The sequence below is a fragment of the Thalassophryne amazonica genome, chromosome 21 (genome assembly GCF_902500255.1).
Source record: "Thalassophryne amazonica chromosome 21, fThaAma1.1, whole genome shotgun sequence".
Taxonomy (NCBI): Eukaryota; Metazoa; Chordata; class Actinopteri; order Batrachoidiformes; family Batrachoididae; genus Thalassophryne; species Thalassophryne amazonica.
In genome coordinates this window covers 6,240,495-6,254,884 of record NC_047123.1, presented here as the reverse complement: position 1 = coordinate 6,254,884, position 14,390 = coordinate 6,240,495, and the positions used below count along the sequence as shown (strand labels likewise).

The 14,390-nt window shown below is 41.6% G+C and overlaps 1 protein-coding gene across 1 annotated transcript in view; it reads left to right on the top strand.

Moving 5' to 3' along the window:
* Positions 1 to 14,390, top strand: part of LOC117503546 (ryanodine receptor 3-like) — a 123,710-nt gene that overhangs the window by 81,953 nt on the left and 27,367 nt on the right. Inside the window, 3 exon segments of the mRNA XM_034162805.1 lie at positions 11,545 to 11,559; positions 11,927 to 12,001; positions 12,158 to 12,236. Coding sequence (XP_034018696.1) covers positions 11,545 to 11,559; positions 11,927 to 12,001; positions 12,158 to 12,236 — 169 coding nt within the window.

Here is a 14,390-nt window from a genome sequence, read left to right as displayed (position 1 = left end):
GTCACCAATCTTGTCATTTTTACCCCAAAACTCAGATTGTCCAAACTATACCTTTTTGGAGTATTTCTGATCAGACAAATAATGTGGTGTAGTTTTCAACATGATTGGAGCATCTTTTAATTTTGACCCCTGTGTAATTGTTCAGTTGACCCCTACCTGGCTGCCTAATCATTTTTTCAAAAGAGTAATATCTAAGGAGTATTTGTGCTGAATTTGGTGCTTGTTTCACCATTTGCAGGATTTTGCTGCACGAACTCTACATCAGTCACTAAGAAATACAAAGAGTGTGGTAAATCTGTTCGGAGTAGGTAGTTCTTAAAACTTATTGATTGTGCAAGAACGAAAAAAGTGAGGTGAAGCCACCAAGACACCTCTGGAGTTCCAGGCTTCTGTGGCTGTGATTTGTTGGGTTGCAATTTTAAAAAAAGTTGAAGCTTTGCTCAAGTCTCCTGTGTGCCTTCCTGCAAAGTCCTTCGACGGGTCACGTTATCTGCAGGTTTGAGATGTTGTGCATTCATGTCTGGACATTCTGCATCATCATACATCAAAATGATTTTCTCATTGAATTTGATGAAACACTTTTATTATATCCCACTGGAGTTGGCACAGCTATTTAAAACTTTGAAGACAGGTCATGTGACTTGCTGAGAGGATTAACCGCCGCGCTCACCAGCTTTTATTCCACCTCACGCGGAGGTTTTTTTGCACCTGCATGAGTGAAAGCAGCAGGTGGACGAGAAAACTACACACATTCCGAGCGAGCGAGCCCTGCAGCGCTGCACCACTAGTTGACCTGTGAAAATGGAGCCCTGGAAGTTTTTTCCATTTCTCAGTTGCCTTCAAGTTGCATTTGCAGCATGCACAGCATCTCGGTGATAAATGAGCTGATGCTGCTCGGAGGCAGAAACGGCTCTTTTTTTTTTTTTTAATTAAATGGAATGCTGATGGTGATGCTCCCCAAAGAACATTTTTCCAGCTTGTTGCATATCGTGCATATCGTATGTTACTTAATCTGTTCATTTCTGTGGAAACTCTGTGTTCTCGTCGTCCGAACTGCACATCTGTGTTTGTCCAAGTCGCCCAGTTTGACAGAAAAGATCTGAAGTCTCACACATTAGCAGGAAACTGAGTTTGTGGTTTGGGTGTGTTGTTCTGTTCTGTTTCTAACATGAATTAAGTTCAAGGTTACTGACATGAGGAAATGTCCTGAAATCAGTCTTGATTTCAGGGTTTTTACACACACACACACACACACACACACACACGCGCGCCTCTTTATTAATTTTTTTCAGATGGTCGTAAAAAGTAAGACCCTTTGGCTGCTTCCTTGTTTTCACTCTGGGTCGCCACAGCAAATCCAAGGTGGATCTGCATGTTGATTTGGCACAGGTTTTACACCAGATGCAACTCCACATTACATAGAGAAATGTGGCAGGGGTGGGCTTTCAACTGGGAACCTTCTGCACTGAAACCAAATGCACTAATCACTTGCACAAGATAGTGATAGAAGTAAATAATCACCAAGGTCATCGAGATTTGCGGATGGTCCACAATATGCACAATATTCAATTATTTTTTTTCTTGTTTTTTCTTAAATAATTTGTCCTATGGTCCTGCATGAAGAGTTAACAACTTCAGGCAAATACATATAAGTGACTTACTTAATGCCACTTTCCATATTTTTTTTGCCAAAATTCCTTTTCCCTTCATGGTCTCTTGACCCTATTTTTAACTTGATGATTTGAAGGTCATCTAAATGAGTGTGCACATGATGATCATTACATTTATTAAATGAGTCTGGTCTAAATCTGCAGTCTTTGGCCTTAGAAATTGATTAGAGAACTATTCCTGTGTGTAGACAAAATATGGTTTAGTTGTGGTTTGTTAAAGCATTGTTGGGTTTGGTAAAGAGAATGTTGGCTCTTTCAGCAAGTACAACAAGAACACAGTATTTAGGAAATTATTTGCTCAAAGTCATGACACCGTCGTCTGCTGTATTTTGTATGCTTAAATGTTCCAGAAAATGACTGTATGAAAATAACACAAGCAGTTGAAATAGTGCATCAATATCAAATACATGTGCTTTTTTTTTTTTTAGAAGTTGAGGATTTAAATCTGTAGACTGGATGAATCTGAGGTCACTTTTGGCTCTTGTGAGTGTTTAAAGCTGTTTATAATTAAATCTTCACATTTTAGAAGCAAGATCTGGTTAATTGAGATTTTTCTTGGCCTGCCACTTCGGGTCTTAACTCGTACTGTGCCTGTGGTCTTCCATTTCCTCATTATGTTCCTCACAGTGGAAACTGACAGCTGAAATCTCTGAAACAGCTTTTTGTATCCTTCCCCTAAACCATGATGTTGAACAATCTTTGTTTTCAGGTCATTTGACAGTTGTTTACAGGCTCCCATGTTGCCACTCATTAGAAGAGATGCAAAGAGGTGAAACAATTGCAAATGGCCACCTTAAATACCCTTTCTCATGATTGGATTCACCTGTGTAAGGAGGTCAAGGGTCAATGAGCTTACCAAACCAATTTTGTGTTCCAATAAGTCATGCTAAATGTATTCAAATCAATAAAATGACAAATTTATGCACCCGCCCAATTTTGTTTAAAGAATTATTGCACACTTTCTGTAAATACTAGAAACTTATTTCACTTCTCAAATATCAGTGCTGGTGGTTGGCTCTCACTGTGGTATTGTATCACTTCCTGTTCTGGAGCACAGCGGTGTTTTGCTGTATCTGTTAGCTGTTTAATCTGCGCAGTTAGATTGATCTAGTTAACTAGATAACGATTTGTTTCACAGTGTAATCTTCACGTGCCTTAACTAAAGCACTCCGTCTGCTGAATCACCTCTAAATTATTTACACATTATTCACTTTGCGTGTTTTTAGGAATCCGCTAGCTTAGCGCAACTACTAGCTCTTAGCCGGTTTAGCATGGCGGCTTCTCCTGTCTCTCCTGCACTTTTCTGCTCTGGGTGTGAAATGTTTAGTTATTCCTCGGCCTCCTTTAGCAGTAATGGTACTTGTAATAAGTGTAGCTTATTCGTAGCTTTGGAGGCCAGGCTGGGCAAATTGGAGACTCGGCTCTGCACCTTGGAAAATCCTACAGCTAGCCAGGCCCCTGTAGTCGGTGCGGACCAAGGTAGCTTAGCCGCCGTTAGTTCCCTCCCGGCAGATCCCGAGCAGCTGGGAAAGCAGGCCGACTGGGTGACTGTGAGGAGGAAGCGTAGTCCTAAACAGAAGCCCCGTGTACACCGCCAACCCGTTCACATCTCTAACCGTTTTTCCCCACTCGGCGACCCACCCGCTGAGGATCAAACTCTGGTTACTGGCGACTCTGTTTTGAGAAATGTGAAGTTAGCGACACCAGCAACCATAGTCACTTGTCTTCCGGGGGCAAGAGCAGGCGACATTGAAGGAAATTTGAAACTGCTGGCTAAGGCTAAGCGTAAATTTGGTAAGATTGTAATTCACATCGGCAGTAATGATACCCGGTTACGCCAATCGGAGGTCACTAAAATTAATATTGAATCGGTGTGTAACTTTGCAAAAACAATGTCGGAGTCTGTAGTTTTCTCTGGGCCCCTCCCCAATCGGACTGGGAGTGACATGTTTAGCCGCATGTTCTCCTTGAATTGCTGGCTGTCTGAGTGGTGTCCAAAAAATGAGGTGGGCTTCATAGATAATTGGCAAAGCTTCTGGGGAAAACCTGGTCTTGTTAGGAGAGACGGCATCCATCCCTCTTTGGATGGAGCAGCTCTCATTTCTAGAAATCTGGCCAATTTTCTTAAATCCTCCAAACCATGACTATCCAGGGTTGGGACCAGGAAGCAGAGTTGTAGTCTTACACACCTCTCTGCAGCTTCTCTCCCCTGCCATCCCCTCATTACCCCATCCCCGTAGAGACGGTGCCTGCTCCCAGACCACCAACAACCAGTAAAAATCTATTTAAGCATAAAAATTCAAAAAGAAAAAAATAGTATAGCACCTTCAACTGCACCACAGACTAAAACAGTTAAATGTGGTCTATTAAACATTAGATCTCTTTCTTCTAAGTCCCTGTTAGTAAATGATATAATAATTGATCAACATATTGATTTATTCTGCCTTACAGAAACCTGGTTACAGCAGGATGAATATGTTAGTTTAAATGAGTCAACACCCCCGAGTCACACTAACTGCCAGAATGCTCGTAGCACGGGCCAAGGCGAAGGATTAGCAGCAATCTTCCACTCCAGCTTATTAATTAATCAAAAACCCAGACAGAGCTTTAATTCATTTGAAAGCTTGTTACTGTGAGTTTCTCTGTGAATTTTCGGACCTTTTGTCTGACTTAGTGCTTAGCTCAGATAAGATAATTATAGTGAGCGATTTTGACATCCACACAGATGCTGAGAATGACAGCCTCAACACTGCATTTAATCTATTATTAGACTCGATTGGGTTTGCTCAAAATGTAAATGAGTCCACCCACCACTTTAATCATACCTTAGATCTTGTTCTGACTTATGGTATGGAAATTGAAGACTTAACAGTATTCCCTGAAAACCCCCTTCTGTCTGATCATTTCTTAATAACATTTACATTTACTCTGATGGACTACCCAGCAGTGGGGAATAAGTTTCATTACAGTAGAAGTCTTTCAGAAAGCGCTGTAACTAGGTTTAAGGATATGATTCCTTCTTTATGTTCTCCAATGCTATATACCAACACAGTGCAGAGTAGCTACCTAAACTCTGTAAGTGAGATAGATTATCTCGTCAGTAGTTTTATATCCTCATTGAGGACAACTTTGGATGCTGTAGCTCCTCTGAAAAAGAGAGCCTTAAATCAGAAGTGCCTGACTCCATGGTATAACTCATTAGTTACTTCCTCCAAACCATCAACATGTCTGTTAGACCCATTCCTACCAGGCTGCTCAAGGAAGCCCTACCATTAATTAATGCTTCGATCTTAAATATGATCAATCTGTCTTTATTAGTTGGCTATGTACCACAGGCTTTTAAGGTGGCAGTAATTAAACCATTACTTAAAAAGCCATCACTTGACCCAGCTATCTTAGCTAATTATAGGCCAATCTCCAACCTTCCTTTTCTCTCAAAAATTCTTGAAAGGGTAGTTGTAAAATAGCTAACTGGTCATCTGCAGAGGAATGGTCTATTTGAAGAGTTTCAGTCAGGGTTTAGAATTCATCATAGTACAGAAACAGCATTAGTGAAGGTTACAAATGATCTTCTTATGGCCTCAGACGGAGTCATCTCTGTGCTTGTTCTGTTAGACCTCAGTGCTGCTTTTGATACTGTTGACCATAAAATTTTATTACAGAGATTAGAGCATGCCATAGGTATTAAAGGCACTGCGCTGCGGTGGTTTGAATCATATTTATCTAATAGATTACAATTTGTTCATGTAAATGGGGAATCTTCTTCACAGACTAAACTTAATTATGGAGTTCCACAAGGTTCTGTGCTAGGACCAATTTTATTCACTTTATACATGCTTCCCTTAGGCAGTATTATTAGACGGCATTGCTTAAATTTTCATTGTTTCGCAGATGATACCCAGCTTTATCTATCCATGAAGCCAGAGGACACACACCAATTAGCTAAACTGCAGGATTGTCTTACAGACATAAAGACATGGATGACCTCTAATTTCCTGCTTTTAAACTCAGATAAAACTGAAGTTATTGTACTTGGCCCCACAAATCTTAGAAACATGGTGTCTAACCAGATCCTTACTCTGGATGGCATTACCCTGACCTCTAGTAATACTGTAAGAAATCTTGGAGTCATTTTTGATCAGGATATGTCATTCAATGCGCATATTAAACAAATATGTAGGACTGCTTTTTTACATTTGCGCAATATCTCTAAAATGAGAAAGGTCTTGTCTCAGAGTGATGCTGAAAAACTAATTCATGCATTTATTTCCTCTAGGCTGGACTGTTGTAATTCATTATTATCAGGTTGTCCTAAAAGTTCCCTGAAAAGCCTTCAGTTAATTCAAAATGCTGCAGCTAGAGTACTAACGGGGACTAGAAGGAGAGAGCATATCTCACCCATATTGGCCTCTCTTCATTGGCTTCCTGTTAATTCTAGAATAGAATTTAAAATTCTTCTTCTTACTTATAAGGTTTTGAATAATCAGGTCCCGTCTTATCTTAGGGACCTCATAGCACCATATCACCCCAATAGAGCACTTCGCTCTCAGACTGCAGGCTTACTTGTAGTTCCTAGGGTTTGTAAGAGTAGAATGGGAGGCAGAGCCTTCAGCTTTCAGGCTCCTCTCCTCTGGAACCAGCTCCCAATTCGGATCAGGGAGACAGATACCCTCTCTACTTTTAAGATTAGGCTTAAAACTTTCCTTTTTGCTAAAGCTTATAGTTAGGGCTGGATCAGGTGACCCTGAACCATCCCTTAGTTATGCTGCTATAGACTTAGACTGCTGGGGGGTTCCCATGATGCACTGAGTGTTTCTTTCTCTTTTTGCTCTGTATGCACCACTCTGCATTTAATCATTAGTGATTGATCTCTGCTCCCCTCCACAGCATGTCTTTTTCCTGGTTCTCTCCCTCAGCCCCAACCAGTCCCAGCAGAAGACTGCCCCTCCCTGAGCCTGGTTCTGCTGGAGGTTTCTTCCTGTTAAAAGGGAGTTTTTCCTTCCCACTGTCGCCAAGTGCTTGCTCATAGGGGGTCGTTTTGACAGTTGGGGTTTTTCTGTAATTATTGTATGGCTTTGCCTTGCAATATGAAGTGCCTTGGGGCAACTGTTTGTTGTGATTTGGCGCTATATAAATGAAATTGATTTGATCTATCTATCTGTCGATCGATCGATCTATCTATCTATCTATATCTGCTATTTGATACATTTAAACTGAAATCGCTGATCCAGACAACCAATGATTTATAAAGGAAAATCATGAAAATTATCAGGGGTGCCCAAACATTTGTATACAACTGTTATGTGTATGTGTGTGTGTATATATATATATATATAATGGATCTGTAGATTCATATTTCATCTAAAAATCAATACAAAATTTAAATATATGTTTAAAAAACATCTTTGTCCCTCAGGCCATCAGACTGTACAACTCCTCGCTCGGGGGGAGGAAGATTAACAGGAAGACAGAGGATTTTTAATGAGAGGAACAGTAGTAACCAGTAAACCAGTAGTGAGCAGTATTTCTGGTATTTATATTTGTGTATTTACTTTCGCTTTTGATACTCTGTGTGCTTCTTATGCTGTGTGCTGCTATACAATGCTGCTGGAACCTCAATTTCCCTGATGGAGTCTTCCCAAGGGATCATTAAAGTTCTGTCTAATCTAATCTATGCCTTTGTGGGGATCCAATGTGGTGACTGCAAAAAAATTAATGTGACTTTAAAGTAGTCTGTATATTACAACTGAATGTGTATTGCATGGTGGTGCATACATGATATACCACAGAGAGAGGCACACAAGGGTGCACAGTTATGTGCACACATGCACCTGAGCAAAATGGGAGGAACCAAAAGAAAGAAACTGTCATAAGCAGTACAAGCTCTTGTGGCCAAAGTCCATTGGACATCCATAAAGAATTTGTGTGAATTTGAGATGCATGTTTCTGCTTTTGAGACAGCAAAAAGAGCAACAGATAAAAAGAAAAAACGTGGTTGTCTTGAAAGGTTGCACATGAAGGTGGCTAAGGAGAGAGACAAAGAGCTCACAACATATAATTTATGCATAAAAAAAATAAAAAGAATTTTGTCAGCGCATGCAGTGAAGACATCCATTCCTCTGCAACAATTAGGTATTTCTGACATTTATAAATGGCTTTTTTACTGAATTTTTGAAAAACCTAAGTGCATCACCACACTAATACATATATGTACTGATGCTGTTTAATCTCTGAAGCTTAAAAGTTGAATCAAATTTAATATTAGAATCGGAATCAAATTGATTGACAAATAAGTTCTCACATACAAGCAATTTGATCTGGTGTCATTGATGCATAAACTACAAATATTATGTTGAATTGATGGTCAAGTGATTTCTAAAAGTTGAGCAGCTTGATGGGCTGTCAGCCAAAAATGGAGTTATCATTGTGTCCATTGCCCTTACGTGTGACGTACTAGTTTGTATAGTAGTTTATATGTGTATTCCTGCAGAAATGCTGTGGAAAGACCAAAAAAAAAAAAACCCTTGTATTTTGTAGAGTAGTCTGATAATGGCGATGGCAAACACGAGCTGTTAAAACCACTGTTTCAGAAGAAAAATTATGATTTAGGTTAGTCAAGCAAGTGGTAAAGTGGTTTCTTTAATATCGTAGTGGCGACATGATATTAATACAGCGCAGAACAAACAGCGTGATTAAAATAATTTTATCACATGCTGTATGTTTTATTCCCAAAGTGTGCAAATAAGAAGTTGCAGCATTAGAGATTTTGGCGCTATTAAAGCTGTTTATTGGATAAAAATGGAACCCCGCTGTGAGTCTGAGTGTGTAAAGTTGTTAAGTATCCTTGAAATGGGAGGTGCAATGCCATCACAGCAAAGGTCAGAGTTGGTGGTGGTGTGTCAGCACGTCAGCGGGCCTGAAATACAGCCAGGCTCGCTTGCTCCCAGCTGTTACCGAATACGCTTTCCATTTTTCTTTTGATCCTCTGTTTCCTTTTTTGTCTGTCTTATCCCATCTGGGAGAACCTCAGCAGGCAAGAAGGCATTTGGTCAGGATCATGTTCGGGGGCTGGCTGGGGGTTCCCTGTCGGTCAGTTTAAATGCGACCCGCAAGTAAACACACAGATTAACGCTGACAACTGAACATGAAGGAGAAGCACCTCCAAGGATGAAGATGTCCGTACCGTCATCCGCACTTGTCGACAGTGGCTTTTCTGCCATTGTTCCCCAACTGAGATACAGTCTCGCTACTTTGTGTCTTGCCTCCGAATGACTGGAGTGAGAAGTTCCTCCAACACGTGGACCTGTGACAGAGGTTTTGTTCTGCTCCAGTTTCTGGAAAAGATTCTGGTATCGGTTCTTTCAAAATCCAAAGTCCCCAGGCTGATGAGGGGAGTCCCAACTGCATCATCCCTTGGGTCATTTTTGATCCAATGCGATAATCAATGATGAGGGGAGACATGTGCCACCTAATGGCAAGGAGGACTTACGCATGTGCAGAACATCCACGCTAGGTGGCCGTCTGCAGTGTTCTCAGCAGTGCACAGCCGCTGGAATGGGTGGGGGTGGTGTGTCCCGCTAAACCTACAAGAACCAGAAGAACAAATACAAAAAGGCTCCACCCAATATTGAAACGGCACAAATATTATTATATTACATTTAAACACTGTACTCTGTGACGGGGCACAGACGTAGAGTGTAAACACACACACATACATGATCAGCATCAACAAATCACATTAAATTGGTTAAAAAACAAAACAAAACAGACAAACAAGTGTTGAAACAGACGTTACCAGATTCATTCTAGGCTCTGCCATGTTATCAAATATTTGCTTATTACTCCTAAAAACATCTTTTTTTTCTTTAAATAACAATAGGGAAGTGTTTTATTCATTTATTATTATATTTTTGTCATTTGGCAAGGGGGCTGTAACATCAGCTCTTCCAGCAGGGGGTGCTACTCATCTCACTAGTGTGCAGTGTATCTTGATTTTATGTGTGAAAGTCTTAATGGACCTGAAACATCTTCAACTTAACTGCTCCACTCCAGGATTCTTTTGAGGCTAAAAACTTGGACTTGTCTTCCAAGGGCCAAACAGAATCAGCATTATCTCTTTTGCTTCAGATGTTTGACAGTCGATCAAAGCCTGCTTCCCAGAGTCCTCGCGTATGACTTACCATGGAGATTGAGAGATGTTATAGCCTGAATGTCACACCCTGAAGTAAGACACCCTCACTTCTGCTTTTAAAAATCAGGAAGTTGTTCATCCACAGGTACTCCAATCTCAATGCAATTGTAGAGGTGTGCCATGAAACACATCAGTACATTTTACGCAATCCTGAAAGTGTTCCTTCCGTCATCCAATAATATGCTGAGTTGAGATCATTTGCTCTCGACCCGGCTGACTTAACGCCTGGTGCATTCTTAACAAACAAGCCAGCATGGCAGACATTGTCCAGGGAAATGTCCAACGCAGTAGACCTCAGTCAAAGTTTCATGAATGTCCCCACCCACTTGAAATACATCCCAAACTGGGACACTCCAGAAAGGATCAAAGCTAGCAAGAGTTTGGCTCCAGAGTCCATACTGTGAATTGATTGGTGCCCCCAAGTATTTTGTACCCATTCACCTCCCTCAACACTTCTGGATTCTTCTCTAACAGAGCTGTGACATTCTGTGTCCAGAGAACACGTTTCTTAACCCTGGAATCAGCCCTCTAAGGTCTAGCACCTGAACCCTATGCCTGTCATTTGCTCGGATTAGATGGAGATAAACAAATTTTTGAATAGTGTCTTTAACTGCTCTTCCCTCTTCTAGTATGTTGCCCCAATTCCACTGCAGAAACTCCACCTACATCCCAGATGTTGGGAATGTTTACAGGAATGATTAGCCGTAGTGTCTCCATCGAGATGCTCCACCGCGTTGAATATGCAGTGACAATAAGCATCCCATGCTAGCGATAGCTAGCAAGCCAACTTTAACATCCGATACAAGTTGACATATGTTTGCTTGCTAGCTGTTGTTAGCATCCAATGTTTGTGTGCGAGTCAGAAGGCAAAAGCAGGAGGAACATTTGATTTTTGGTTCCTCATTATCTTGCTAACATAACATCGTGTGAGGTCATTCAAACGCTTGTTTACCTAACTCTGGACTTCTCGATTGAGTGTCCTCATTTTTATCTTTTGTCCAACAAAGCAATGAGTCTTTTGTCCCAGTATTTCTGGTATGTCATGGTCTTTGGTGCAGTATTGCGACTACTTGTTGTACCACTTGGTTTCGTGGTCTGAGCCACTTTTGTTGTTGTAAATCTTCAAACACTTTCAGTCTCACTTAAAATTTTTTATTTGTCTTGGCACTGTTTTGTAGTGTGTTTAATTCTGAGGGTGTCCAGGTGTGTTCATGTGGCCATGTAGAGTTCCTAGTTCCTCCTCGAATCCTCGCTGATCCTGGTCCGTGGGGAAGTAAGCCAACAACACACGACCCTCCTCGTCAGTCCATCTGTTGCCTCTACCTGCCGTTCTGTTTATTTTCTTCTGCTCGTTTTCAGAAATGATGGTTATTGTTTGTCTTCGTCATCTCCTGTACGAGTTTTTGTCCAGTTAGCGTTGAGCCTGACACAACAAAGGAGCAGGGACTTAATTCGCCCCTGAAATTAGCACCAAAAATCACCTACCAGGGTTGTTGGACCCCCTGAAATTGTCAGTGAGTTCCTGCAGGGAAACCAGCCTTTTATACCCTCGCCCCACCCCCAGCCCCACCTTGCTTCAGCTCATAATAAAAAATAGTGTGCAGTCACCGTGAGATATCTTGCACCTTCACAGTTCAACAATATTGCTTCACTTCTTATGGTATCTCTTTTTTCTGCCTCCAGAGGTTTGCAAAAAAGGTGAGTCCAACTCTTTTCTTTGTCCTCATTGAAGGGAGGTCAAATCTTTTTTTTTTTTTTTCCTCCTCCTTCACATTTCCTCACGATCCATCTGTGTCTGTTGTTCTTGTGTGGTCCATGAATGTTGGTTTGTTTGTAGTTTCATTTCCTCCTTTGTTTGTTTGTCATCTGCTTGCGTTGTGAATAAATGTCAGAATCAGGGGGGAGGGGGGTAATTTGTTTGACTATCCGGACAGATCCTTTGCATCCTGCACAGCATTATCTGAGGTGAAGGTACTAACTGTCAATGTCATGTGCCAAATTCAACGCGGTCCAGAGCTGATCGCCGTCGGACTCGTGATGTGATAATGTGTTAATTTCCTGGCAGGCGGCTCAGGGCGGCGGGCACAGAACTCTCCTTTATGGTCACGCCATCCTGCTACGCCACTCCTTCAGCGGCATGGTGAGTACCGCCAACAGCGTCCGATTCTCTCCGGCCCATAACGGTAACTGAACGTTTCCAGAGTGACCTCCTCACAGTCCTACTTTGAGTTTGCACCATGCACTGTGAATATCTTTACAGAGTTTGTCTGACACCTGATAAATGTTTCATCACCAGTTCCTGACCTGTTTGAAGACGTCAAAGTCTCTGACTGACAAGCTGTCATTCGATGTTGGACTGCAGGAAGATTCAGTAGGTACGGTATGGCTGACCGACACCTTCCAGAGTCCACTTCTACACCTTTAAAAAAAAGCACTGATTTCTACCTTTGACTTATGAATCTGAGATATTTCATATTTTGTGGTCAACATCATTTCATTTGTTGATTGAAGGCCTTCAACACATTCCAAAAAAGTTAACCACCTTAAACACTTTGTAATGTTGCCGTTCCTTCTGAGAACACTTGAGAGGTTTTGTCGCTGAGGACACCAAGCGATGAAGCATTTCAGGTTGTTTTACAGTTGAGGTTGGAAGTTTACATACACTCATGGGCATGAAGGTCATGGTAATTTTGGGCTTTTAATGATGTCTTTAAAGTGTTCGTTTGCCAAGATGGGATGATTGTACAGCAAACATCATGAAAACAAGAACTGGGACTTTCAGTTTGGCTTTTCGGTTCACGCCACTGCGCTGTTCAATTTTTTTTGCTTTACAAAACTCACACCTTTTGTTTAGAATCCCAGTTTTGTTTTTATTTTTCATATTTACCTCTTTTTGACCACCTGCAAAATGTCCAAGTCAAAGAGTAAGTCTGAACGAGACGGAGGTACTTCGCCGCTTGCTGCTCCCGTAAGTATGGCGGAGATTAGCCTTCTGCTGGAAGACCACAGAGCTGTGCTGTCTGTGGACCTTTAGCCTTCTTTTGAAAGTTTGTTGTCTAAGCTGGACAGTGTCCAGTCTGCAGCGCACGACCACTGTTTGCACATTAATTCTCTTGAATCCGCGCACACTGATTTTAATCAACGTTTGGATCAGCTCAAAGCTGAATACTCTGCACTCTGAGAAGACGAGGGGTTAAAATCCACGATGGCAGACCTGGAGTGATGGTGCAGATGCCAGAATGTGTGGATTGTGGGTTTACCTGAAGCGATTGAGGATCTGTGCCCTTCTGTTTTTTGTTTTTTGTTTTTCTCCCAACTCCTCATCGATGTTTTTGAAACAGAGATGCTCTCTTCACTGCTGGAACTGGACAGGGCGCACCGGGGCTTAGCTCTTAAACCGGCTCCTGGATAAAAACCCCGACTAGTTATCCTACACTTTCATCGCTTCCAAATGAAACTTATGGTGATTTGCAGGGCACGTAAGAAGGGTGACCTGACCTACAGTGGACTTAAGATTCAGTTCTATGAAGATTACAGCCCTGAAGTGGTGAATCTGTGGGCGGAGTTTAAGTGTGTCAGTCTAAACTCGACCAGTGGGGCTTCAGGCCTGTGCTGCTTTACTCGGCTAAACTGCGCATCACTCTGCCAACGGAGGAGAGAAAGTGGCTGCAATCTGCATCAAACACTTGTGCAGGACCTGTGCAAAGACTAGAGGTGTTTTTTCTTTTCATTTCAATAACCGCTATCTCCACTGTTACGGGTGAAGTGGAGATAGCGGTTGGCTGATCGAAGCCGTTGCTGTTTCTGCTTTTTCGTGGATCAGACTGTGATGAGACACTTTGTGGTGTGTGTTCAGTGCCTTCTTATAATTAATTCCTCTTTTTTTTATCATCCTTCCTTTATTCCCCTTTTAATATCATTCCCTGTGAACTTTGTTGATCAAACGCAACAACTGCCTCTGCTGAAAATGTTCCTGTGATCGTGGAAGAAGGGAGGAGAGAAGAGAAAAAAACTCTGTGTTCCGATCAGATGATCTACCTGTCAAGAGGATCTCCACTGCGCACAGTTTTATCAGCTCGACACACATAACTGTCGATTTGTGCTAAGTGGAGATCAACTCGAGGGAGCTTATCTCAACAGAGCACCAGAACAGTGATAAAGACTTTTTGCCATCCTGAAGAAATTTGGTTTTGGCAATAGATTTACTTCTTGGATTTGTCTCTTGTATACGATCCCCCAAGCTTCTGTTTGTGCTAATAATGTAAAATCTGACTATTTTACTCTGTCACGTGGTACATGTCCAGGTTGCCCCCTCTCTCCTTTACTTTTTGCTTTAGCAATAGAGCCACTATCAATAAGTCTCAGAACCTCTTCTTTGTTCCCGGGTGTGAATCCTGGCAGTGCAGAACATAGGGTTGCTCTGTATGCAGATGACTTGCTTTTATATGTCACAAATCCAACTAGTCATTTAACCTCTTTTATGGTAGTACTCCAAAATCTTTTTCTGGATATAGGCTTAACATACAAAA